Source organism: Mus caroli, unplaced genomic scaffold (assembly GCF_978045245.1).
Source record: "Mus caroli unplaced genomic scaffold, Mus_caroli_1 scaffold_4, whole genome shotgun sequence".
Lineage (NCBI taxonomy): Eukaryota > Metazoa > Chordata > Mammalia > Rodentia > Muridae > Mus > Mus caroli.
The window spans coordinates 55,105,501-55,131,107 of NW_028227259.1; the positions used below are offsets into that span (position 1 = coordinate 55,105,501).

The following is a 25,607-nucleotide window of genomic DNA, read 5'->3' on the forward strand; positions in this document are numbered from 1 at the left end:
TGGCTCTTTACCTGAAGCCCCTCCCCTGGTTCATTGTTGCCTTTGACTATGATGCCCTCCGTGAGCAAACTGGGTTGTTTGCAGTGACTACCTCTCACCCAACCTGGAACTAAGACGGAGCTCTGAGCTCTGTGCCATCTTGAGGGGTGGGAGCAATGTCAGTCTTGATTCAGTGAGCTAAACTTTCTCCTCTTGCCCTGAGGGAAACCCAGCTGTCCTTCCCCTCCTGTCCATTGGAAGCCTCTTGGACCAGACACCCAGAGGTCTATATAGAAGGTTCTGGAGTGGTCAGAGATGGCTAAGTTACCGCCTGAGGAAACCTTATACCCTCCATAGCCTTCCTGCCTGGTTCGCTGCCTGACTCCAGACAAGACCAGAAGTTCACACTTAAGGAGAGGCTGCCTGGAGCGGAGGCCAGAAGGTTGGGTTTGTGGGATGCCTTCATCTTCACCTCTGCTACCAGAGGGGTTTTTGTTTGTTTTTTTAAAGTCATCTGTGCCAATTAGACCTGGTAGTAAAGGAGTGTGCAGTCTAGGAGGCAGGGACAAGTCAATTGTACAACCAGTTGATCAGTGACGGTGGCACATCACTTGGGGCTCCAATTCTTCCCAGACAGTTCAGCTTCAACTAGTGCTCTGATGAATGAAGAAGGAAAGTGTCTTTGCCTCTACTGGGGTTGCCAAGCCTCGAAGATATCCAAGACCAACCACACCAGGATGTCAAGACCAGCCTCTGCCTTAATGAGCTCCAGGCTTGCAGGCTTGGAGATTTTTACTTCTTTTCTGCACTTCACAAACATGAAACAACAGAATAAGAATCCGAAAGACTTTCTCTGGTATCTTTCTATCACTAAGGTATTTCCTGTGGCCCATGGTGACCTTGTCCCTAAGAATCAGCTCTATGTACAGCTCCTGTTGCCCTGGGTCTGAGAGAATGCCATTTGATGGTTGGGGCTTGTTCTGATGAGCTGAGCATCCAATCTTAAGAGGAGACACTTTAGGGTGACTTCTCAGTCCCCATAAACTGTGTCCTCATAGAGACCTTCAAGGGATGAGAGCAGAGTCTGTGACCTGCATCAAAGCAATAAAACCAGGCCAAAGTGTTGGGTTTTCTCTTCTGGGCTCCAGAGGACCTGGAGAAGCCCACATATATGGGGCTGAAGGAACGCTGGAGAAGGGCAGGGGCCTGGGGGTGGGCTCTCGGTGCTGAATGAGGCCCCCAACCGAAGGCCAGCAAGGAGATGGGGACTCCCACATTCCAATCATGAGAAAGTCAATTCTACGACGTGAACAAGCTGGTTCTCTGGGGGATTCCACACACAGTCCTAGGGGACCTTGAACAGAGGCACCAGCTATGCCCCCCTGGGAATGGGGTACAACTGTAGCCATAGAAAGCTGGTACTGTGTCAGGCCTGGGCAGTCATCTGTCTACTTATGACCCCTAGTGATTTGTTGTTGTCGCTCAACTAGCAACACAGCCGTCTATGAGCAAGTGAACTACACCTAAGTACTTTTTATGAAATTCACGGCACATCAGAGTGCTCCGCACACAGTAGGTATCGTCTCCCTTATGTAAATTAAGCTGATGACCCTTCCTTTGTCCAGCTACATCAACGGGTCTGAGGCTAAGGTACATGTGACAGCCATGTGTTATAGACCTCTATGCGCCACTTAGATCCTAGACACACAGAGGACTGAGGTCCCTCCCTCTAATTGTCCCAGGTAACCACAGCTCCTGAGAGATTCCTGAAACCCCCAGACCACCCAGCAGGCTTCAGAGACCACAGATCAGGTAGCAAGCCCTTCCGTGAATATTTAGTGGCTTTTAGACAAATTCTTAGTTTCCAAGTGAAAAACCAAACGGCCCCCATGGTGCCTATCTTCTGTTTAAACAGCAAAGCAGCCACATAGGCCTCTCCATCCTCCCAACCCCCCCTCCCCAACTGCTCTCTGTATCACCCTTCAGCTCTGCGATCCAGTGGGTGCATCCATTTTTTTAAAAACAGACCAGAGATCAAAGCGGTGTTAGGCATTTACTACTTTTTATTCACAGGATTACAGAATATATAGAATCAAGAGGCATATCATGTGTCCAATCTATTTTCCAAAAAGAGCTAAGTAGATACAGCTTTAAAACACATCCAGCATTGCCCGTCCACTGTAAAATCCACGTCCATACACGTATAAAGTATTATTTCACCTAAGTTGTGCATTTAAAAGACATAAAAACAGTACCAAATGGCATATTGGCCTATTTTATCACAGTTCTCATACATTCCTGATAGTCAGGGGGTTTGGATAGGGAATGCATAGTTTCCCGCTAGAAAGAGGTGGCTGCTGGCGCAAGCAATGAGACAGGGTAAAGAGCAGAATGCTCGGCTGAGAGCCCAGTGGCCCAGGGATGTCACTGTTGTCTGAATCAGCATTACAGTGGATGCTGTTCAGTGATTGGCATGCTGCATATGTGCCTGGTCATCCTACCCTCTGCTAAGGCAACAGAGATTATCATTACTCTTTCAAGCTCATTCCTCGTTCCCCCACAAAGCATCCCCTCCCAGACCATCTGCCCCGCACGTCTCCCCCACTTTTCCCATGGAGCCCCTGGGATCTAAACCACCCTGTTCTTTGTACCTGCTGCTACGTTGCTGACTCTGCTCTAGCATGCTGTCGAACACAACCCTTGGCCTTGCCTAAGGAAGCAAGGATTGAAGCCACACAAGGATAGTCTCCTGCAGAAGACTCAGGAAGCTGGCTGGAGGCTTCCTTTAGGGGGCATGCAAACCAGAGCCCCTCCTGCAGACCTTCCTCTGGTTTGCCTGGAGTCCCCTAAGCCAGAGAAATCCCCATCACAAGCACTCCCAGCAGCTCAGCTTGCAGCATCTCACATTGATTTTTTCCCCCCTAAAAACATGCAGCCTCATTCCACGAGAAGAATACAACACTGGCCCGGAGCAATTTACCATTGCTCCTGAGTTGGGGTTTTTAATTTCTCTCCCCTAGAACTCATCTTATCTGGTAGACACCATGACAAGAACCAGATGTGTCCAGCCTCAGTATTCCCTCCATGGCTATATGTGAGGAGACACAGTCATGCCGGCTAGAAATCTTCGCTAGACAACTGAAGCCATCCACCATTTCTGGAAGGCTTTCTCAAGCCTGGCTAGACATGCCCCACAGTTCTGAGGTGCTTGCTAATTGTTCGATGGCATTGACGATTGAACGGTGTGGGTCAGGCATGACTTTCACCCCTGGCTCTTCATTCTGCTTGCACTTTTACTTAATCTACAAGAACTGCTGCTGTCTTCACTGTCATGGTAACAGAGTCTGACTTTGGGTGGGCACAGCAGAGCATTAGAAAGAGAAAATGCAGCACCTGCTGTCCACGGGAAAGTTCTAGTATGCTGCTTAAAACCGGATAATCTCAGGCAGGCCATCTACTTCGGTTCTGTGTCTATTTCCTTCTCTCTGAAATTAGAATAACACCTGCCCTCTGTAAACCAAAGAGCTACATGTGACACATGAGCAGAACACAGATGCACAGGGGGAAATGGCAGGAAGCTTCCGGGATGCGAGCTGATCTTATCCACAGCCCAGGAACAAAGTGCTTGTCAGCCTTAAGGTTTATTTTTAGTCTTTATAGAAATCTACTACGGATCCTACAGAGTCTGAGGACTAACCCTTGCTTTAGGTTATGGCCTTAAAGCCGCAGGACTGATTGGAGGGATCATCTTAGAAAGCCAGCTGCAGAGCGGACAAAGGGCGGGCTGAGCAGACGTCAGTGGATGGGTGTTGGGAAGGAAAGAAAGAAGAAATGAGGAGGGAGGAAGAAAGAGAGGGAGAGGGGGGGGGAAGGAGGAAGGAAGGGAGAAAGCAGGAAGGAGGGGGAAGAAGAGACCAGTCTCCCTCAGCTGGACAGTCCTATGCATTTCTCTGCCTTGGGCTCTTGTTATAGCTGTGTGGGTGGGTTTTGTTATTTTACTGGAAGAAAGCATTTTGCAGAAACTGCTTAAAACTTCAGGGATTCTTGGGAGAGAGCAGTAAGATTAATGAAGCAGAGCTTCCCACCTTATGCCAAGAACATCTATGTTCCTTCGCTAAGTTGGCCAGAACAAATATCTCCTCCCATAGTGCAGGACTCAGAAGGCTGCAGACTCCAGTCTGGTATAAACTTGTCTTACAAAGAAAACTCGATTGCAGCAGAGCAGAATGCTGGTCCTCTCATACCCCTGCTGCACCACCCACCAGGGTCTTTTTCACTCCCCAAGTGCTTCATCCGGGTCTGACAGCCTGCTCCACCCCCAAGTCAAACCCCACATATCTTGGCTTTTTGGACTCTAAGCAATGGCCGTGGCTTTACCCTGTGAGGAAGCACAGAGAAGCTGGTGCCAAGCTCTGTAGAGGTGGCACTCTGAGAGATGCCTGCCCCTGTGGGTTCCTCTACAAGTGGTGGGAAGCAAAAGTGTTATCTCTGCCTGACATCAGTGCTACCTGCCTGTCTGCAGGACCCATGCATGGAGGAACATGGCTCCCCAGTTCTTCAGAGAAAGGAAAAGCAATGATCACACTTCCAGCCTCCAACAGGGAAAGCCGGGAACTCATGGGCAAGCCAATTGAACCAAGAAGACAGAAGGCAGCGAAGAACGTGTAATTTACGCTTAGAACATTAAAACAGACCGCTCTTTCTATTTGCTTGGCATTTAGCACCAGCAGTCTAAGCAACCACACTATAGAGCCAGAGTTCATTAAAGTCCTTGATTCCCCCTAGGCTGGAAGCATCAGCCAGGAGTGCTGATTACCATCAACGCATAGCTCTCCAGTATGGTGTACCAATCATCCCCTGCTGCTTACAGTCAGGAGACAGCAGACACATTCGCATTTGTGGAGTACCTAGCTACAGCGTGAGGATGACCGTTAAAACGACACCGTACTGCAGTGGGACTCTGCAAAACACTCCCCTAAAACAGCTGCTTAGACAGAATAGCCACTGTGCAACCATCTACACAACCAGACCCCCAGCGTTTCCCTGCCGTCCCCACAGGAGGCCTATTTTGAAATAAGCCACCTGGTCCCACACACAGACCTGGCCTATGAGATTAAGCTCATCTGGTTCCAGCTGGTCTCGCCTGAAGCTCTATCAGATACCCCACCACTAGCGCATGACCTGCTTCCTATTGCTAGCGTGCTGGATGAGGGAGGTGGGTTCCCGTGATTTTGACTTTTGTATGTTCAGAAACTTCTGCAGGGCCACACAAGCCAGCCACTGTGCACACCTACAACTTAACAAAGGACTGTTCCAGGCGGAAGGGAGGCAGGTGGGCAGGTAGGCAGGCTGCTATTGAATCAATTACTTGAAATATTAAGTTGTCCAGAGGGCAAAGACATGCAACAATCAAAGGACCCCCTCTGGGTCTCAAAGCACATGGAGATCTGAGTTAAGTGCCCTCTGACTCCATAAAATCTCACTTCAAAAACCCTACCCAATGCGCAGGAGATGGGAACACCTGTTCCATCCCTCTAAGGGACAGATGAAAAGCACCAGTCAGCCTTTGGCCTGCCTGCCAGTTACCCACAAACTAAAAGGATGGGCTCAGAGATTTGAGCGAGCAACGAGAACATCAAACACACATGATTGCTCCAGCCACCTCAAGGGTTACCTTTAAACCACACACACACACACACACACACACACACACACACACACAGGGAAATCCCTTCATCTTGGGCACATCCCAGGCTGGCTTAGACACGTGTCACCCGAATATTTTCTCTGTGGCAGAGGAAACGATGTTAAACATTAACCTATGTGCATACTCATGACAGAGATCGACCCTGATGAGGGCAGAGCCAAGGTTCTACTCCAAGGAAGATTCTGGAAGACTGGCCTGGCCATGACTTTCAGGAAACTAGCATGGCTCAAAATAGCACTGTGGAGTGTTCTAAGATTTTCAAACAAATGATCAGCAAATCTTTTCAGCTCACTTTGGCTTTACCAGTTCTTAATTGAAAGACTGCCTTAGCAGTCTTTCTTAATTTCTTAATTCCTATCTTAATAGGAATGGAAAGGTCAGTGGAGTTAGATGGGTGGGGGTCTCTTGTCTTAATTTCACTAGAAGGGCTGACCCATCTTGTCTATTTTATCCTTTTTTATTGAAATTAAAGTAGAAGCACACTGCCTTCTAGATGGTAAAGATGCTGCGCTCCTGTCTCAGATATTACAGGCTTTAAGATGTCGCTTGTAAACAGCAGCATAGGCCTGTCATGCAATCAGCCAAAAGAAAAATGCAATCCCTGGTTAAAATGTGAATCCTAAAAGTTTGAAAATGTCTAACTATTTCCCCCAGTGCATTATGAATTTTAATTTCAGAGCTCTGAGCCTGGCTTATTTTATGATTTTTTATTATTATTATTATTTCTTCTTGGTCCTGTCTCTCTTGTGAGAGCTAACACTACACATCTTTGAAATGCTTCCAGTCACACCTTCACAAACTTAAATCAACAATGATATGTTCAAAAATCTTTGTCTTCCCTTTGAAACTGGATGCAAAAAAGAAATCTCTCCTGTCGGTGGAGACGGCTGTGAAGGACCGAGGCGCCTGCACATAGATTTCTTTAAACTTTTTAAACTGCTGTTTCTCTTTATCCCACTGGTAGATCTGTGAGAACGTGTAGTCACTCCCCAGGGCCAGGTAGTGGTTATCTTTGAAGGAGAAGGGTTGCAAGGTCATAGCCCCCCGGGAAGGAAGAGCCTGGACCTCCACAAACTGCTTACTGTTCCAACGCATGACCCGCGAGTCCCCGATGAACCGGGTGAGGGAAAGGTAGAGGGTATTCTGCATCCGGAAGCTCTTCACAGCCAGCACATCCTCCATATTGGGGATGTCACCATGGGGGACAAACTTCTTGGAACTTTTATTCCACTGCAGGATGATGGGGACCTGGGAGCGGCTAGACAGGATGAGGTGAGACTTCCCGTCGATGTCAACAAACTCCGCATCTGTGTCCCTGAACCACTCATGTAGTGACTGGTAGGAGTAAAACCCTTTGCTGTTCCACTTGTAAACTGTGGACAGCCCCGCTTTGGAGCTGTCGGCGATGATGAAGAAGGTCTCGTCGTCGATCTCAAACAGCTCAATGTCGTTGGGCTTGGAAATCCGAGACACCTCTATATCTTGGAACTTGACAAACTTGGTCCAGCTCTCGTCGTATTTGTAAATGTGAGAGCCACCGAAGAGCTGGGCCACCACCACAAAGACCTGGTCGTCAATGAGGATGGCCTTGCAGCCCACGATGGACTGGCCTGTGGCCAAAAGAAAGAGAAGACATTAGTGTGACTGTAGTGAGTGGTAACTCTCCCTCCGGACTGTGGATCAGGTGCTGCTGGCCTAAAGGTACTGTGTACAAGACACCGTGTGCTTTCTTGTGAGCTTAAACCTAGGCTTGCCAAATGACAATTCTATTTCTTGATACAAACCCAAAAAAGCTTAAAGCAAGGCCTGGAAGAGATACCTGGATACTAATTTGAGAGACCAAATGTTCATGTTTAGTCACTTCCAAAGGGACCATTGGGAAAGATGAAGAAGGCGACTTGCAGTTGGGGTCTGAAACAGCCAAGCAGACCAAAGGAAAGCCAGGGCTCTAGAAACCTGACCTTGGTTGTGTTTAAGTCAAATGTTAGGGTTGAACAGTGAGGTTGGTGTCTTAGGTATGGTTTCTATTGCTGTGATAAAGACACCATGACCATGACCATGACCATGACCATGACCATGACCATGACCATGACCATGACCATGACCAAGAGCAACTTGGGGAGGAAAGGCTTTATTTGATCTTACAGGTCCACGTTACAGTCCATCACTGAAGGAAGGCAGGGCAGGAACCTGAAGATAGGAATTCGAGCAGAAACTATGGAGAAAGGCAGCTTACCACCTTGATCCTTGTGGGTTTGCTCGACCTGCTTTTTTTATACCATCCAGGACCACCTCCCCAGGAGTGGCACCACCCACAGCAAGTTAGACAACCTCCCCCAATATCAATCATCAATCAAGAAGATGCTGTACAGATGTACAGATACACATGCCTTCAGGACAGTCTTATGGATACAGTTTCCTCTTCCCAGATATGTTTAGATTTGTGTCAAGATGACAAAAGACAACCAGAGCAGTCCCTGGGAACATTGGGGAAAATACAGAAGAGAGCTTGCAGCTGGGGTCAAAGACAGCCAAACAAACCACATGAGAGGAGAGGCAGGGCTCTAGGAAAGCCAACCAAGCCAGTCTTGGCCAGAACCCACAATCCCACAGATTCCTCTTTGGGGAATGTACTGGCCGGTTTTATGTCAACTTGACACAAGCTAGAGCCACCAGAGAGGAGGGAGCCTCAGTTAAGAAAATGCCTCTGTAAGATAACGCTGTGAGCAAGACTGTAGGGTATTTTCTTAATTAATATTGGTGGGGGAGGGCCCAGCCCATTATGGGTGATGCTATCTCTGGACTGGTGGTCTTGGGTTCTATAAGAAAGCAGGCTGACAAACCCACAGGGAGCAGCACCCTCCATGGCCTTCTGCATCAGCTCCCGTCCCCAGGTTCCTGCCTGGCTTGAGTTACTCTCCTGACTCCCTTTGATGATAATCCGTGATGCTGAATAAACCCTCTCCTCTTCCCAGTCACTTTGATCATGGTGTTTCATCACAGCATCACTAGAAACCCAAGCTAAGACAGGGAGCATGAACCACTGCCCTTTCTCTGAGTAAACTTGTCAACTGCACTGATAGTTACACCTTTCTTGCATTTCGATGCATCAAAGACATTTAATGATAACAGACTGAATTGTGGATGAAAATGATTCAAAAAAATATTCCTCAAGCTACTTCAGAAAAGGGACCACCCTAAGTCACCCCAAGGGTGAATCGCTGGAGATTGGTTAAGTCAAGGATTAGAAGTCCAGATGTAGAGATGGCTTGCTGCCAGGCTGCTTGGCTGGGCCTGTCCTCCATTCTAGTGGGCATATTTACTTTCACTTACCCTCCTGTTAAAAATAAACAGAGTGCTTGTTCTAGCTGTGCCCCTCCATGAGCTTTTCTTCCTCAGGAGAGCAAAGATTTCTGCCATGGCTGGGGCTAGGGGGACTTCAGGAGTGGGGATTTCTCCATCTATAACAACTTTGAGGGAACTGTGCTAGGAAGTAGGGGTTTGGAGCAGTAACTAGGCCACTCATGATCAGAACTACCCCGACAAAAGAAACCCTAGGGACCCCCTTCTGCCCTTTCACCATGAAGAGATTTGGGCAGGACTGGAGTGGGGTGCAGTTGCACTGAGAGACTAGGGAAGTGGCTCTGGGCATAAACACAAGGATCTGAGGTCAAATCCCCAGGTCCTAGAGTCCCTGTGCTCCTATAGCAAGATGGGAGATGGAGACAGGGGAAACTGTCCAGCTAGCTAGCCTGGCGTAGACAAACAACAAAAGAGAAATCTGTCTTGAACAACACGACAGGCAAGGACGGACATCCAAAGTTTTCTTCTGCCTGTACTCACACATGGAAGCACTCATATACCACACACATATGCACAGCTATGATGGGTGATCTTGCACCAGACTTGAAATCTGCTGGTCTCTTGATCTTGGATGGCTCAGACTCCAGAACTTGAGAAAGAAATTTCTGTTGCTTATACGCCTCCCTGTAATAGCAGCACTAAATATACCAAGACAGTCTTACTGAAAGCATCATTACACACAGCAGCTGAAAGGTGGATGCTATATCCACGCTTCCACAGACAGATTAAGGGATAAACCAACTGTGGTCCATGGATACCAAGAATAGTACTCAGCCTCCAAAAGGAAGGAAAGCCCGATGCTTGGTACAACCTGGACTGGCCTCGAGGACATTCTGCTAAGTGCATAAAGCCAGCCATGAATGGACAAAGCCATCAGTCCTCCTGCAGGTAGAGTCACAGGCACAAAGACATAATGGGATAAGGAGAGGGAAAACTGAACGCCCACAACGCCAGTGTACCTAACACCACAGCACAGTACACAAGAAGTGATGGAAATGGTGTTTTGCACTGCATGTCTCCATGGTGGGGGGGGTCCTCAGGGCCTCTGAAGACATCAAAGGGTATGCAAGACCCTTAGTGCATGGTGCTGGCACACAGGAGTGGCTGGCATCACATGATAAGTGAAGTAACTGAACTGTCCTGACAATCTCAAGACATCCCTCACCTCTTAACGCTTTCCCACAGTTCAGAAATGCCTGTGGAGTTTACAGTGGGCTGAGACCCAGCTCAGTATCGCAAGGGACCCACTCCCACTCTGCTCTGGGTTGCCACGGGCATTCTCTCTACACTGGATTCCCATCCCCCACTGAAGGCCACCTACCAAAGATGACTGCCCCTCCTTTGAGATCATAATACCGTTTTGTCTTTTAATTTTCCTGGTAATTTGACCAAAGTGAATTTGGTCTGTAAATTACAAGGATAATGATCCAATTTCTGTCCTGAAGATTAGCTTTGGGGCTAATCAGTGGCTTTCAGAAAGGTATTTGTTTTCTCTCTTTTAGTGTTCTGAACTTCCTGCAACCCGATCTCTTGCCTTTGTTTAAAACAAACTCTTGAATTGTATTTTTCTGAGGGCAAAAGTGATGTCCACCAAAGCAAAAACTGAAATCACCACGGGGAAAACTTAAGAAGTGGGTCCTTGAAAGCACCTACCATCCTAAGCACCTTTTCCTGTCTACTTCCTCTTCCCAGTCACTGCTGGAGACACTACAAGTCTTACCAACACGTTCGTCTTGCCAACAAGACACAGATGAGTTAAGCATTTCCTAGAAAGTCACATAGCCAGTATGTGATTGCACCTGGGTTTTAAGTCTTGATCACCCATACTCCATCTCTAAAGTACCAAAAAGACACACCCAAAATTAAAACCTATGCTGAAACCAATATTAATGGGTAAATGTTAATATTTTGATATATTTCCTTAATCTTTAGTCTATTATCAATATCTATATATCACTATATCAAATATGCTTTTAAAAAAACATTGGGGCTTATACTATATACCTGCTTTAAAAAAAATCTGCTTTTATGTGTATGCGTATCTGGTTATCATGTATGTACATGTGTGCCTGGTTATCATTTCTCATTGCAAGCCCCAGGCATCCAGCTGTCTCTGCCTCCTCAGAGCTGACATTATAAGCACAAGGCACCACATCTGTCCTTTTTTTTTTTTTAATGTGTGTTCTGAGGATCAAACTCAGGTTCTCATCCTTGCCAGCAACGCTTTCCCAACTGAGCACTCTCCCATCCTTAGAACCTACTTTTTTCACTTAACCTGTATGCGGTTAGCTATCTTCTACAACTGGATTTTTTAAAAATTACTATGTGTTGGTGCTGGAGAGATGGCTTAGAGTTTAAGAGCATTTGATGGTTTTTGGTTTTGTTTTTGTTTTGTTTTGCTTTCCAGAGGACCCCAGGTTAGGTTCCAAGCACCCACAGTGCAGCCATCTGTAATTCCAGTTCCAGGGATCTTATGCCATCTTCTGGGCTCTGTGGTCACCGGGAATGCAAGTGGGGCACATACAAATAGGGAGGCAAAACACCCTTAAAAATAAAGTATAATAAAACTAAAAGAGAAAAAAACCCACAGCACTATGCAACATTATACTGCATGAATGCACCAAATTCTATTTAACTGATCCTATACTGCAGGACAAAGCAATTCATTCTAGGGTATCGTTATTGATAATTCCTTCCACATACCGTTAAATAAACATGCTTTTAAAACCTCTGACAGTATTCTCGCATGTAAAAATCTGCTAGCATAAATGTTGGGTGTCTTTTCTAAGTAAGGCTTTAGGGTTTGAACTACCAACAATGCCCTTCAAGAACTCCCACTCTATAAACAGCAATTTCTAAATCAAGCTTCACTTCTCCCTGGGGTGGAAAGGCTGGCTAAAGAGGTCCCTATCCCTAAGGGAGACCTTAGAAGTCTGATTTCAATCCCATGGCCCAGATGACCAACCTGTGAGTGTGTCAGCAGCAATAGAAATTGAGTGTGTGTGTGTGTGTGTGTGTGTGTGTATACACTCAATATACACTCATATGTCTCTCTGTCTGTCTGATTGCCTGACTGTCTGCCTGTTAGTATAGGAACAAAGATTACAAGTTTGAACACATAGAAGTCACAAAACAACAAAAATACAAAAAGAGCTAGAAAGGAGGAGAGGAAGCCATGGGCATTGATGTGAACACGAATTTTCTCACTGGAGACAAAGGAACACCTTACCAGGGCCCCAGAAGAGAAACCGGGTGCCTCTCTGATTCCTCCGACACTCCATCTAACAGGCACACACTGAGAACACACTGAGCAGCTTAGAGTCACCCATGACCAAGCAAGATGATGGAGGAGGAAGGTCCTTCCCAAGGAGGTGAGAGCCATCCACTCTCTCCCCCTTACTCTTGTTCATGGCCAGTGGCTCCACACATGGCTTTGCCTGACCACCCAAGCCAGAAGGACTCTTTCATACCAAGCTAAACTTCAGCTCCCAAGGACAGGCACATACTCTTCCCCTGCCTGAGCAATTCACTCGCAGGAGTCTCAGCCAGTTCTGGGGTTCTCTGTGCCTATAAAAGTCTCGGAAGTCTTAGCTGAAGTCAGAAAGGTGCGGTCTCTGATGGAGGAGAGCTGGTTCCATTTCCACCATAGTGGATAAGGCTACCATTGGCCTCAGGATCTGCCTACTACACAATACCTATTACATCATTTCCAGACCGCCAAGGCCCATACTACACTAATCCAATTTCATTGATGAAATAGAAGCCACAAAATTCCCACTGAGCAATGAAAGAAACCTATGAACATTAATGAACTTGCCCAAATGCTATGTCCCCACCCGCTAGAATGCAGCTAGTTCGGAGAAATGCCCAATAAATGAATGCATGAAGAAAGAGTGATTTACAGTTGCTACCAGTGCTAGAGTTTTAAAAATAAAATCTTAACCAAGAGACGTGAATCTCTGGGTGGGAGGGAAATCTACTTTAGCAGCTGGGTCAAACACCTTGGCTAAGGACCACCTCCAGCGAGGAAGGCTCACCTTAAGCCATGCTAATGAGTTAGGTGGACTAATTAGTCTTTTAATGAGATTTTCCCATCCCAGAATCCTCACTTCTGGTGCAGAAGCTCGCGGACCCAGAGCACAGCCGAGCAGGTTCATAAGTCTGATTTTCTGAATTGGTCAGATAAGGGTCTAGCTTTTCCTTTTCCTCTCTCTTTTCTGAGTCTGCTTTGCGCCTACTCTTCAGCCTTTGGCTTCTTCCTTACCCTTTAGAGAAAGCCTTCCTCCCCACCGCATGGCCTCTTGCTCACCTGTATCTCACTGTCCCAGCTTAAATGGCATGGCTTTTTCTTCTCCTTCGTTTACCCCTCCAGGCAGCTGCTGAGACTTAGAGCTGTGTGTCCTGTACTTCTCCTTCTAATACTGATAACGTTCTCCTTGTGCTTACATTTGAGCTCATTCTTAAAACCTTCTATGAATGAGACTAAAGGAGGACCCCAGTCTCCCCTGCATGGCCAGCTGCCGTGAGTGGCAAGGGCAGGTGAACAACAATGCTACTCCCTTCTGTCCTCTTCGGACCGGGACAGGGACACACATAGAGATAGGTTCTGCCCCTGAATGAATAGAGTAGGTCACTCATAAAGCTGTGCCAACTGCACTGTCACAGAGGCAGGAGCCAGCCCATGCAAATTCCACCAAGCGTTAAGCCCAAAACTACAAAGCAAACTCTACCAGGATATTAAGCTCTCCATGCGTCCTCTCTTTCCCTTGCCGTGGTCCAGGTTCAAGGTCCTTCATGCAGATCTGCACTGGGTCTGAGCTTCTAGACTCTACACCAAGGACAGTGTGCTCCACATCAGAAGGCCAGGTGTTTGTGGCAGCAGCAACTAGCTCATCGGAGATGGCATCTCCTGGGCATCGGGGCTCATGATTAGACTCATTAGTAGCCTGTTCCCCAGGGGTGAAACACCACTGTTTCTGCCTACCTATGCGCTTGCATTTGCTGTATAGCCGCTTGTGCCTGAGAAACTCCTATGATCTTCTCAACCCAGACTTTGTACCAGATCCACTCCAGAGAAACAGTTCAGTGCCTCCTGAGCCTCGGCAGGACAATGGTCAGACTTTCAGAGTGATGTTTCTAAACGCCAGGATCAGTTATGTGGACAAACTGAGAAGCCTGAAAGATTGTTTCTATCCCTGATTTTATCCTTTTACTTAAGGAGCAAACAGATAGCTTGTCTTTAGTATCACTAAAACCCTCAGAACTCATATCAGGATCGAAAGAAGCCAAAGGTTTGAACTTAGGACCAGTCCATTCTCATTGCTATGCTTTTAATGAGTGTGAGCAGTGATCATCATGACCCAGCAAAGGAGCATGGGAGTGAGCAATGGGAGGAGGAATGGTGTGTACATGTGTATATGTGTATATATATATATATATATATATATATATATATATATATGTGTGTGTGTGTGTGTGTGTGTGTATGTGTGTATGTGAGTATATGTATGTGTATGTATGTATATGCATGTGTGTGTATGTGTGTTCATTAGTTAATAATCAGCTTAACAAAAACAAAGCGGTGACTTAACTCTGGTATAGACAGGCCACCCTAACTATGCAAGACCATGGGATTCCCATGGGACTTCTTGCCATTGATGGAAGAAACTCTCACCGTTCTCATGGAGTCGCCACCCCCCCTTTCCCAAAGGGATCTCCACCAGTAAGAAATCACCACCTGAAATTCTACACTTATCATCTCTAACCATATGGAGAAAACTTTAGAGGGACCATTAGCGTGGACTGGAATGTAGTCCCTGCCTCCCCTCCAGCTAGGGCATCAAGCCTTCCCTTGACGGCGGCAAGGGATGCTTCTCCTCACAACACACCTGTGATATTGTCATAACTCCGGAAATTCATTTCTATGTGGTCCCACTCCAACACCATGCAGTTCTCCATGCTGGGCTGAGCGATGGCCACGTACACATCGTTCTTGGAGTTGAACGTGTCTACTGACACCGACTGGTACGGCAGAGTCTGATGAACGACAAAATCTGAGAGTGGGTGTTGAAAAACAAATATTAGTTCACAAAATCCTAGTGAGAGTCCCAACTGCCATCCTCTCTGCTTGGCATCATCAGTCTGGGGACCTGGGGAGGAACAGGCAACTCCACACTGCCCTGGGGAATGTTCTGCTCTGTAGACTCTGAAAGATGGGACTGTAAGGTCCATGCAGTTTGTGATACTGCTTCCTGGAGACACACCCCCAAGTTACCAACAAGGTCTCAATGGTCTAAGCAAATGTGGGAGACCTGGCTTTCAGAAAGCCAAGGCAGAAAGAAGGAGGCAGGATATACATGAAGCTGGCATGCAAAACAGGGGATGTTGTGTTCTAGTAAGTTCTGAGAATGCTAAGCCTCTAGCTCTCTCAGAGCAGCCCCTGCAGGAAAGAAGATGGCTGAATATGGCTTGATGATATTCTTCTCAAACTCACTCAACACAGGGAGGCCTGTGATTTAAACCCAGTTCCACAAACCCCCTACCGGGAAACAGCGCCCCTGCAGGCCACAGTGAGTACTACATTCCAAACAGGGCATGCATAAGTTTGGAAACAAATACCTTTTGCTGTGGTCTTAGAGGTTTATGAAGGGCCCCCTGGGGAAGTTGACAGGAACCTAAAAGAGCTTCCTGGACACCAGTCTTGATGTCCTGTGCCTATGATCTGGGCATCATGATATAGCAGCAAGCAGGCACAGAACTCTGCAGGAACATGTGGCATGGGGATTGAGTGTCCTCACCCACAGAGAGCCCTTAAGTGACAACTCTCTGTGAAAGTTTGGGTATGGCACAGAACTGCCAAGGGATGAGGAGCAAGGGGCATGCCCACAGTGCTAGCATCACCTGTATGTAGGGGAATTAGAAATCTAGAAAAGAAACATTTTTTTAAGACACACACACACACACACACACACACACACACACACAGAGCAAGATGTGTGGAGCATGCTTCTAATCCCAGTCCTCAGGAGGCAGGCACAGGCAGATAGGTGGATTTCTATGAGCCCAAGGCCAGCCTGGTCTATATATCAAGCTCCAAACCAGCTAGGGCTACACAGTGAGACCCAGACTCAAAAAACACAAACAAACTAACAAATAAAACCTCACAACAAATGGTATAAAACACAGACTAAGCAGTTCTTCTGGCCAGAAATGCTCCAACACATGCAGCCCCTCCAGGAGGGAGTTCACATCCAGGAGATCCAGCGCTTTCTCACCTAATCTTTAACCATCTTGGTTCATGTCACCTACAAGGCCATCTCTGACCAGCCCCCACAACACTAGCTGGGCTCATCTCTGGACACTGACATTTAAGTCGTAATCATACGACTCCAAACAATAGTGTCAAGAGTCCCACTTGGAGACACTGTCTGATCAAAGAAGTCACAGGGGCCATGCATGGAGGGAGCCTGTTCAATCACAGAGGCAGGAGAAGTGACAGCAGCTACGCAAGGGTTGGGGTGGCAAGAATGAACAGGGGTGAGAAGGGTTAGTAAAGGCGTGTGGTGAGAAAGTCAGGGCTCAGGAGATGAGGACTGTGTGAGGTACTAGGGCAAGCATTGTGCCTGGAGGCAAATGGCCTGAAGTGACTTCCTGCCCTTAAGACCCCCCGGCTGGTGACTTTCAGGTCTTAATTCATCTGTCATAAGATGAAGGAAGGAGCTTCCCCTCCCCCACTCCCCACCCCCCGCCCAAACTCCATGGTGAGGACAGATCAGATCTTGCTAGGTGAAAATGCTCACCTCAGGGCTGAACACACTCAATATAAACAAATGCAGACAGAGGCCGTCCCACCTGCGTCTGTATCCTGACCATCTTTGTGAGGTGGGAGGTGTCTATTTTAGTAACATTGTTGCTGAGTTGTTTCTTCATGTTCTGAGTAACCTTGGGAAAATGACATTCTCTCTATCTATCTCTCTCTCTCTCTCTCTCTCTCTGCCTTCCTATGTGTGGGGGAGGGGAATGCACACATCTGTAACACACTTGCATGCATAAGAGCACCACTTAGCCCAACACAAAAGGAAGTTCCATACACCTTTACTGTAAGAGGTGTTCTTCTTCATCTGGGGTACCCAGTAAGTGTTCACTATGCTATTTTACTTAATGAGTGGGCATAGCCTCAACCCAGGTCTGTCGTAGAGACTGGGGGGGGGGGGCAGCAGGCAGGTCCTGTGAGAGGGGGTAGACAGAAGAGGAGTTTGTCACTGGGCACTAAGAGGAGGATGTTTCTGTAGTCCAACAGGCAGAAGGTAATTGAGAGGTGGTGGAGGGATAGATGTGTCTAGAGAACAGGATGCCCCTCCCCATATTCCAGCAGAGAGCAGCCTCCAGGGGAGGCCAGCCTTGGTGGACAGGAAGGTCAAGCTTCCACGTGACCAAAGGTGATCAGAGGAGCCTACACTTCCAAAGGCGGTGGTGACAGGCATAGCACCTGGCCCATGTCAATGGAGGATTTACTTCTGCAAGATGACAGTAGCAAGCCAGCTGCTGAAGAGTTCGGGAAGATGCCCTATAGCTTCTAGGCTGCTCCTGACGTCCCCACCCCCACCAAGAAAAAACTGCCGCCCCGGTGCAGAAGGCAAGGGGCAAGTGCTCAGGCTGCTTCTGTTCAAGGCGGGCAAACAGGAAGAATGGTAGCTCCTGCAGGCTCCCTCTCTTGGCCTCTACAACATGGAAGGACGCAGCTCTTTCCACTTCAGCAGACACAGTGAGAAACTCTTTATTAAGCTGCTCTTCTTTCATCATGAAGGCCACAGGTTCTAAGCACTCCCTGACATCTACCTGCTGGCTCGTTTCTCTCCCAACTGTGTTTGTTCTCAAGGCCCAGAGATGTAAGCCTCTGCAGGAGAATGTGCGCACTTTAAGGCAAACAAAAGCTTTTCACCTTTCCTGAGGAATCCTGAAATACAAAGGATCCGCCAGAATAGGGGCTGCAGAGATGGCTCAGTGCTCAAGAGGGCTTGTTGCTCTTGCAGAGGACCCAAGTTCAATTCCCAGCACCCATGTCAGCTGCCTCACAACTGCCTGTAACTCCAGCTCCAAGGGATACCACACCCTCTTCTGGTTTCCACAGGCACAAATGTATGCACAAATCCATAGGTATATCTACACTTAAAAAGAATAATAAAAAAAGAATTTTTTTGTTAAAAAAAAGTTCTACCCCCCAAATTTATCCTGTTTACAAGAAATGCAGGGACAAGGATGGAGCAGAGACTGAGGGAATGACCAACCCAACTTGAGACCCAACCCATGGGCAAGCACCAATCTCTGATACTATTAATGATACTCTCTTATGCTTGCAGACAAGAGCATAGCATAACTGTCTCTGAAAGGTTCCACTCATCAGGTGACCAAAACAGATGCAGAGACCCACAGCCAAACATTGGGCAGAGGTCAGGGACTCTTATGGAAGAGTTGAGGGAAGGAGTGAGGGACCTAGAGGGGATAAGAACTCCATAGGAAGACCAGCAGAGTCAACTGCCCAGACCCTTCAGGCTCTCAGAGACTAAACTACCCACCAAAGAGCATACACGAGCTGCACCTAGTCTCCCAACATATATGTAGCAGATGTGCAGCTTGGTCTTCATGTGGGTCCACCAACAACTGGTGCCTGTCTGTGGACTACATTCCCCCTAACTGGGCTACCTTGCCAGGCCTCAGTGGGAGAGGATGCACCTAGCGCTGCAATGAATTGATGTACCAGGGTTGGGGGGATACACAGCAGGGCCTACACATTTTCAGAGGAGAAAGGGGTGGGGGGAGATGGGAGGAGGAACTGTGAGCAGAGGGACTGGGAGTGGCGGCAAAGGTCTGGACGTAAAGTAAATTTGAAAAAAAGTTCTACCAGAACACAGAACACATTATACAAACCAAGCTTCCCTGGCCCTGTTTTAATTTATTTCTCCAAATTGAATTCATTGTTTCATAATATTTCCTATACTCTGACTACCTAGCATGACACACACTGTTAATCACCGAAATGACTAATCCTACATAGAAGACCTAGGACCACACCGACCACCTAAGGAACAGTGACTGAGACACGGGCCTCCATCCATCCTAGAGAGAGGGAGGAGACAAATTTACATACCCTTTCCTACCCCGCATCTGGACTTGAACTTTTACCAAAAAAAAAAAAAAGCCAAAAGCACGGTCATTGTGGAGAGACCTCAGAGGACACGCATACCGAGGTGTCACCAATTTACTGGCGGTAAAATATTAACGGTATGTGCCTCCATGAAAGCCACCGCTTCCATTCACACCAGACCAAGTTCATGATGTCAGTGGGTCTCTTACAATTTCAGCCTTTCTCCCACTGGAATCCATGGATTTTTACATAGCTATTTATAGAACTTGTAGAAAATAAATTATACATGATGCTGAGCCTATGGGGAGAGAGAGTGCACATTAATGCATTATTTCTCTTTGCATTTTCATCAGCCCCGAAACAGGGACGGTAACAGGACAATTAGGATGCGCAACTCACTCCCTCTAAGGAATTTAGCGAATTATCCACCTAACATGGGATCATCGATGGGTAACAGGGAATCTCTGCCTGGTTAAAAATAGACTTGAAGGGGAGGGTGTAGAAGAATTGTGATTAATCTGAATTGCTGAGGCAGCGGGGTGATGGCTGCCTGCTCATTTCTCTCCTCTGCAGAGGAGCAGCATGGTAACAATGTCGCCATCATCTCTTGGGCCAAACAGCTCTGAGCTAAGAGAAAGACTCCACAGTAAGGAAGCCATAAGGTGACCCTACCTGCTTGGGTTCGTTCTCTCTCTCTCTCTCTCTCTCTCTTTCTCTCTCTCTTTTTCCAGGAGTCTCATCTCCACCCCTCCACACACACACACACACACCCTCATACCCACCCTCCAAAGTCTTTGGTAAAGCACCAGAGGCCAGGGCTTGATGTGAGCAGAAGACAAGAGAGTCAGACACCTCATAATTATAGAGGGTATATGGCAGGGACAGTATCTGGGGACAGGTCATCTTGTGTCATTTCACCCATGCACCCACCCCATAGAAAAACATTGGAGCGAGCAAGGGTGTCCAGGAGCTTTACGATAACAGAGACAGACAGTCAGTGATGTCTCATCACTTGAAAGCCTCATGTGGACTTTGCAAAGGAGTAGGAACCTCATTGGCAAAGACAAACCCAAGAGAGATGGCTCAAATGTGTTAAAAGACTCGCCACATTGCCCCCGGATTCTGAGACTCAGAACCTGGCCTTTCTAGTTCCAAACTGTCTCTTTGCCAAAGACAATTCTTAATCCCAGAATGCGATTTGAACCGTCCAGAAGGCCTTGAGGTCAGAAATCCTTTTTGTTGTTGTTGTTATAAATGATGCTCTGTTCTCAGACTGTTCACTTTCCATAAACCCATGTCATCTTTTCAGAGGCAGACACTGGACCAGGTCAAAGGGAGTGATGGGAGACGCCAACCTCACTGTGGAGTTTAGAGAACTCTCCAGAAAGGAATTGAAGGCAAGGCCCAGAGGAGCCTCAGATGCCTTCCTATGCACTTAATGTCAAATGGTCTTGAGTGACACCTTTCTGCACAAATGTCATTGACCGTGACCTCTGATTTATTGGCCTGATAGCATAGTAAATAACCCCTTAGTGGCCTGCCTGAGTAAGGGACACCTGCCAATTACACAGCTGAATAGCCCCAGCTCTGGGGTGAAAGACAAGGTTACTTCCTTCAATCTTCCAGTTTCCCATCAGAGAGCAGAACTTGTGAGCTTCTCCAGCTGTAAACACACCCGGGCACGGGCACACAAATTGAAACACCTGGAATTCATTCCCTACTTGGTAGCTTTCAGTTTATTTGTTTGGAAAGGCAGTAGTATATTTTGGCCTAAATACGATACTTTGTTTCTGGGAATCTTTATGAGTTTTGCGTTTCTTTAACTGTTTTTTCATTTTTTTCTGAGTTCTTTTGACATGCCTTCAGGCTTTGTAGATAGCAACTCCTAACCCCCCGCCGTTTATTTCCACAAACATCTAGAAAGCTGGCTGCACACTGTGGATTGATCCTCCCTCCTTGAAAATCTGCCTTCAGAAGCAGTGGAAACCTGCTTGAACCTTTCGAATGGAGGCACCCCTCCCTTCACCCTCTACCTGCAGGGACACGGAGGGAGTCGGCATTTTAAATTTTCTTCCATAACCTCAAAAATGTGGAAATGGAAACCCTGAGGTGGACTCTGAAAAAACAAAGCCAAGCCACCTTTACAGTTTCCCCCTCTATGTGACTGGTTTTTTCCAGCAAGCACTTGTCAAGGTATATATTCTGCTTTGCCACTGGCTATAATTTTCCTAGTTATCTCGTCCTACTTGAAATGGAAAATAATTTGTAGATATAAAAACACATATTAAACTTACTGTATCATCTTACTAGAAAAAAATAAAAAGCCTATGACAGTAAAGTTATCCAGATCCCTCTGCACTGGATTCCAAGGGAAAGGCAGGCCAGGCTTGTTCAAAGAGGGTCCTCATGCTAAGTTCTCAAGTCTGCATTTTAATCTTTAAAGAAAGGCAGACAGATAGACAGTCTGGGAGAGCTAGCTTAGCCAGAAAAGTATTTTCTGCAGGTGAAGACTTAAATTTTCTTCCCCAGAACACACATAAAATACCTGAATGTGGTAAAATTCACACAAAAGCTCAGTGCTGGAAAGACGGGAACAGGCAGAGCCCTGGGTCTCACTGGGTATCTAGTCCAGCTGAGTCGGCAGGTTCCAGACCAATGAGAGATGCTGTCTCAAACAGCAATCTCAGAGGAATGACCCCCAAGTTTGACCTCTGCCATCCACATACCCATGTGCACACACAAGAACACGTGTGTGCACTTGGACACACAAACATACAATTAAAGGGAAGAAACAACACTGGAGGATTTGAATTTTGCAAAGAATCAAAATTAAATCAGCCTTGGTGAAAGAACGCTTGCCATACCTCGCCCTTGGGAAGTGGAAACAGATTTGCCTCAACTTCAAGGCCAGCGTGCTCAGCATTCTATCTAGCCTAGCTAACCAGGCTAGCCTGAGCTACAGAGCAATACCCTGTCTCAAAAGGGGCAAAAAGATAAAGAAAAAAATTAAAATGAGAGCCAGTACAGCTAACAAAATCCTCCCCAACTGTTGAGATGTTCTCCGAACCCCATTGATTCTTGATCTTAAACATTTTACACGATTTCTTTTGTGTGTGCATCTGTGTGTGCACGACCATGCTCCTGTGTACCCCAGAAGACAACTGAGAGAGTCACTTCTCTCCTTCAACCACAAAGGTCTCAGGCATTGGACTTAGGTCACCAAACTTGGTAGTAACTTTACTCAATGAACCACCTTGTCAGCCCTGATTCATTTCTTCTAAAATCCTTACACTTTCTCTAAAGTGATTTTTATAGAAAAATATCTCCATTCGCTTTCCCTTGTCTGCAGCTGACAGTCTACAAGGAAAACAAAGGGTTGTTCTACATGCCCACCTCTGAGGGCAGAGGCTCTGCCTACCTGTGGTGGTACACTCATAGTCAAAGCTGGTCACATCATTGAGTTTCTTCTCCTGGTATTCTGGTGGACCGATACACAGCACGTCAGAGACGGTGGAATTTGTCATCTTCAGCCATAGATACAGCCACTTGGCTTTGCAGTCACATTCAAATTTATTACCCCTTAAGTCTCTGAAACACAAAACACACACATACATAGGGAAGCAGACATATCTGGTGTGTTTTGGAAGTTGTACTGCTGGTTTTGTGTGTCAACTTGACATAAGCTGGAGTTATCACAGAGAAAGGAGCCTCCCTTAAGGAAATGCCTCCATTTTCTCAATTAGTGATCAAGGGGGGAGGGCCTAGCCCACTGTGGGCTAGTAGTCCTGAGTTCTATAAGAAAGCAAACTGAGCAAACCAGGGGAAGGAAGCAAGCAAGCCAATAAGCAGCACTCCTCCATGGCTTCTGCATCCATTCCTGCCTCCAAGTTCCTATCTCTGGGAGTTCCTGTCCTGACTTCCTTTGGTGATGAACAGCAATATGGAAGTGTAAGCTGAATAAACCCTTTCCTCCCCAACTTGCTTCCTGGTCATGATGTTTTGTACAGGAATACAAACCCTGACTAAGACAGTAGTAATATGAAACATTGGAGTTATTTATTCATAGCCTGATAGATCTAAAACATTCCATATATGGAACTGTTTTTTAAAAAAATAGTTGAATTTCATGGATCTTATTTCTTGTACAGACTTTTCTCTTGGTTGAGTATTCCTTGATGTGGTGATTTTAGTTGAATGAGATACAGAAGGTTCTCAAAAATGAGACATCAGCCCTCTTAAAATTGTCTCAGCACAATGCTGGAAGTGGGAAGGGATGAAAGAAAAATATCCCAGTATTGCTTCTCATAAATGACAAAGGATGTGATAGGAAGGCAGTATTCACGAATACAACTGGAACATTTAAAGTCTTGTTAACCTGCATCCAGTAAGATGTGCTACAGTCACGATGCTTCCAGTGAAATTTAAGAAGGCAAAGCAGGTGGATAGACTACACAGGAGCCAGCCAGCCAGCATGCCTAATTTACTATTGGACGCAGGGTACAATATCTAATGGCTGAAATCAACACAAGACAACACACACGCTGTTTCTCAGTGTGGACTACTTTGTGGTCAACGGTTGAGAGCAAAGGGATTTGAAAGATGTTATTGACTAGGGCCTGTGGCAGTATACACAAATTTAAATTGCATTACTCACAGTTCAATGAGGGAATCCAGATCACTGAACACGTCCCTGGGAAGTGCTTTTATGTGGTTGTTGGCCAAGGAACTAGAAAACGAAAGTCACATTTTAATGTGGTTACTACCTTCCTGCCAATCATCCTGAAGTCCCTTAAAGTACATCTAATGATTCAAGGAGAGTTCTGAGCCTCCACATCAAAACATTGCTCAATCCATAGCTTGATCATCACTGAAAGACACAAATTCCATTACACAAAGACAACTGGATTCCAACGTAAGCTTTTTTGCTTTTAAAATGAGCACTTTATTAAGTAAGCTCTTTATGCACAGCTATTAAACTACAGTTGGCTTCTATAGTTGCTGGAATAAAAGCCAACGTCCTAGGCCAGGTTTAGTGGAGCAACACCCTTAATTCCAACCCTTGAGGGGCAGGAGGAGGTGGATCTCTGTGAGCTTAAGGCTAGCCTGGTGTACGTAGTGAGTTCCAGGCCAGCTCATCTTATCTTCAAAAACAGGAAGAATAAAAAAAATGCAAGGTTCTATTTCATGGCATGTAGGACTCTCCATAACCTAAGCACACCCCCATGAGGTGAGACTGCACTGCCCACTACTCTAACCCAGCCACACAGGACTCTCTGTCACAGCTCCCTGGTCTCGCTTGGGAGATGGTCATTTGCAAACTATGCTTTACTCGTTTGCTTCTTGACTGTGTAACTTCTTAACACAAAAGCAACACACAGACAGACACTGCTGTCCGTCCGTGGTTTCATCCCATCCCTAGAACAGGGCACACACATAGGAAGTTGTGAAACTTTTGCTCATAGAGAAGATGGATATGCTATTTTTAAAAAATGAATTAATGAGGCATCAATATAAGACAAACAGCAGAAGGTGCACAATCCTCTCCCAAGTAGTCCTCCTGTGGTCCAGCCAAGTGTATGCGATCATTTGTGCTTCTGAAGCGGACTCAGTGAACCCTCTTTTGCATGAAGACACTCGGCAATAACAATAAAACCTCACTAAGGTGGCATGCTTAGCGAAGAACTGACTGTGATCCATTTTATCTTCTCCTTAACCAAGGCTGATGAGAAACCATTTCTTTGTTTCTTCTGAGGGTTGCAGAGGTTTCTGAGACGCTAGCCCACACCCACCTCCAGCAAGAGTAGAGGTTGTAAAGAGCCTCAGCTCCCATCGATTCAGGATTCTGCACTGCCCTGATGCCAGCCCACTGAGGATGGATGGCTACAGCTCAGTGCTGCTGTGGGAAGATGCTGAGTGGAAATGCTGGGCACCAGATACTAAAGTAACGTGGTCAGGAAATGTATACCTTCCTCTTGAGATGTCTACTACACATGAGTACAAATGGCACCATGTATAACTGATAAACACGTAGGTGGTTTATAAAAATGTATGAAGTTAGTCATACCTAGTCATAGCATGGTCACGGCCCATCCCAGAACTACAGGTAAATGAACAAGCACTCCTGCTTACAGTCAGTTGGGTGTAGTAGAGAGCGTAAGCCCATTTTTACTGCAAACATTCTTTCTTCAAATACTGACTGAGACTGCGGAGAACGATAGTTTCTAATCAGTCCCCTTCCCACTCAGGCAACCATAAATGGATTAGGATACCATTCTATGGGCTATTTTACCTTGCTTTTCATAATGAGGTACTTACACATTTTTTGATGTGTTGGGAAATAAGCTGATTATATAATCACATTGAACATACGCTGGGGGTGACTTGTGGGGAAAGTTTAAAGGGGGTGTTTGTTTT

General features: G+C 46.5%; 1 protein-coding gene across 1 annotated transcript in view; it reads right to left on the minus strand.

The window, feature by feature from the left end:
* Positions 1–2,033: 2,033 nt before the first annotated feature.
* Positions 2,034–25,607, minus strand: part of Lgi2 (leucine rich repeat LGI family member 2) — a 32,230-nt gene continuing 8,656 nt past the window's right edge. Inside the window, exons 5-8 of the mRNA XM_021163218.3 lie at positions 23,848–23,919; positions 22,612–22,781; positions 14,938–15,102; positions 2,034–7,296 (exon numbers count right to left, since the gene is read on the minus strand). Coding sequence (XP_021018877.1) covers positions 6,479–7,296; positions 14,938–15,102; positions 22,612–22,781; positions 23,848–23,919 — 1,225 coding nt within the window. The 3' untranslated portion in view covers positions 2,034–6,478. The remainder of the gene's footprint in view (positions 7,297–14,937; positions 15,103–22,611; positions 22,782–23,847; positions 23,920–25,607) is intronic.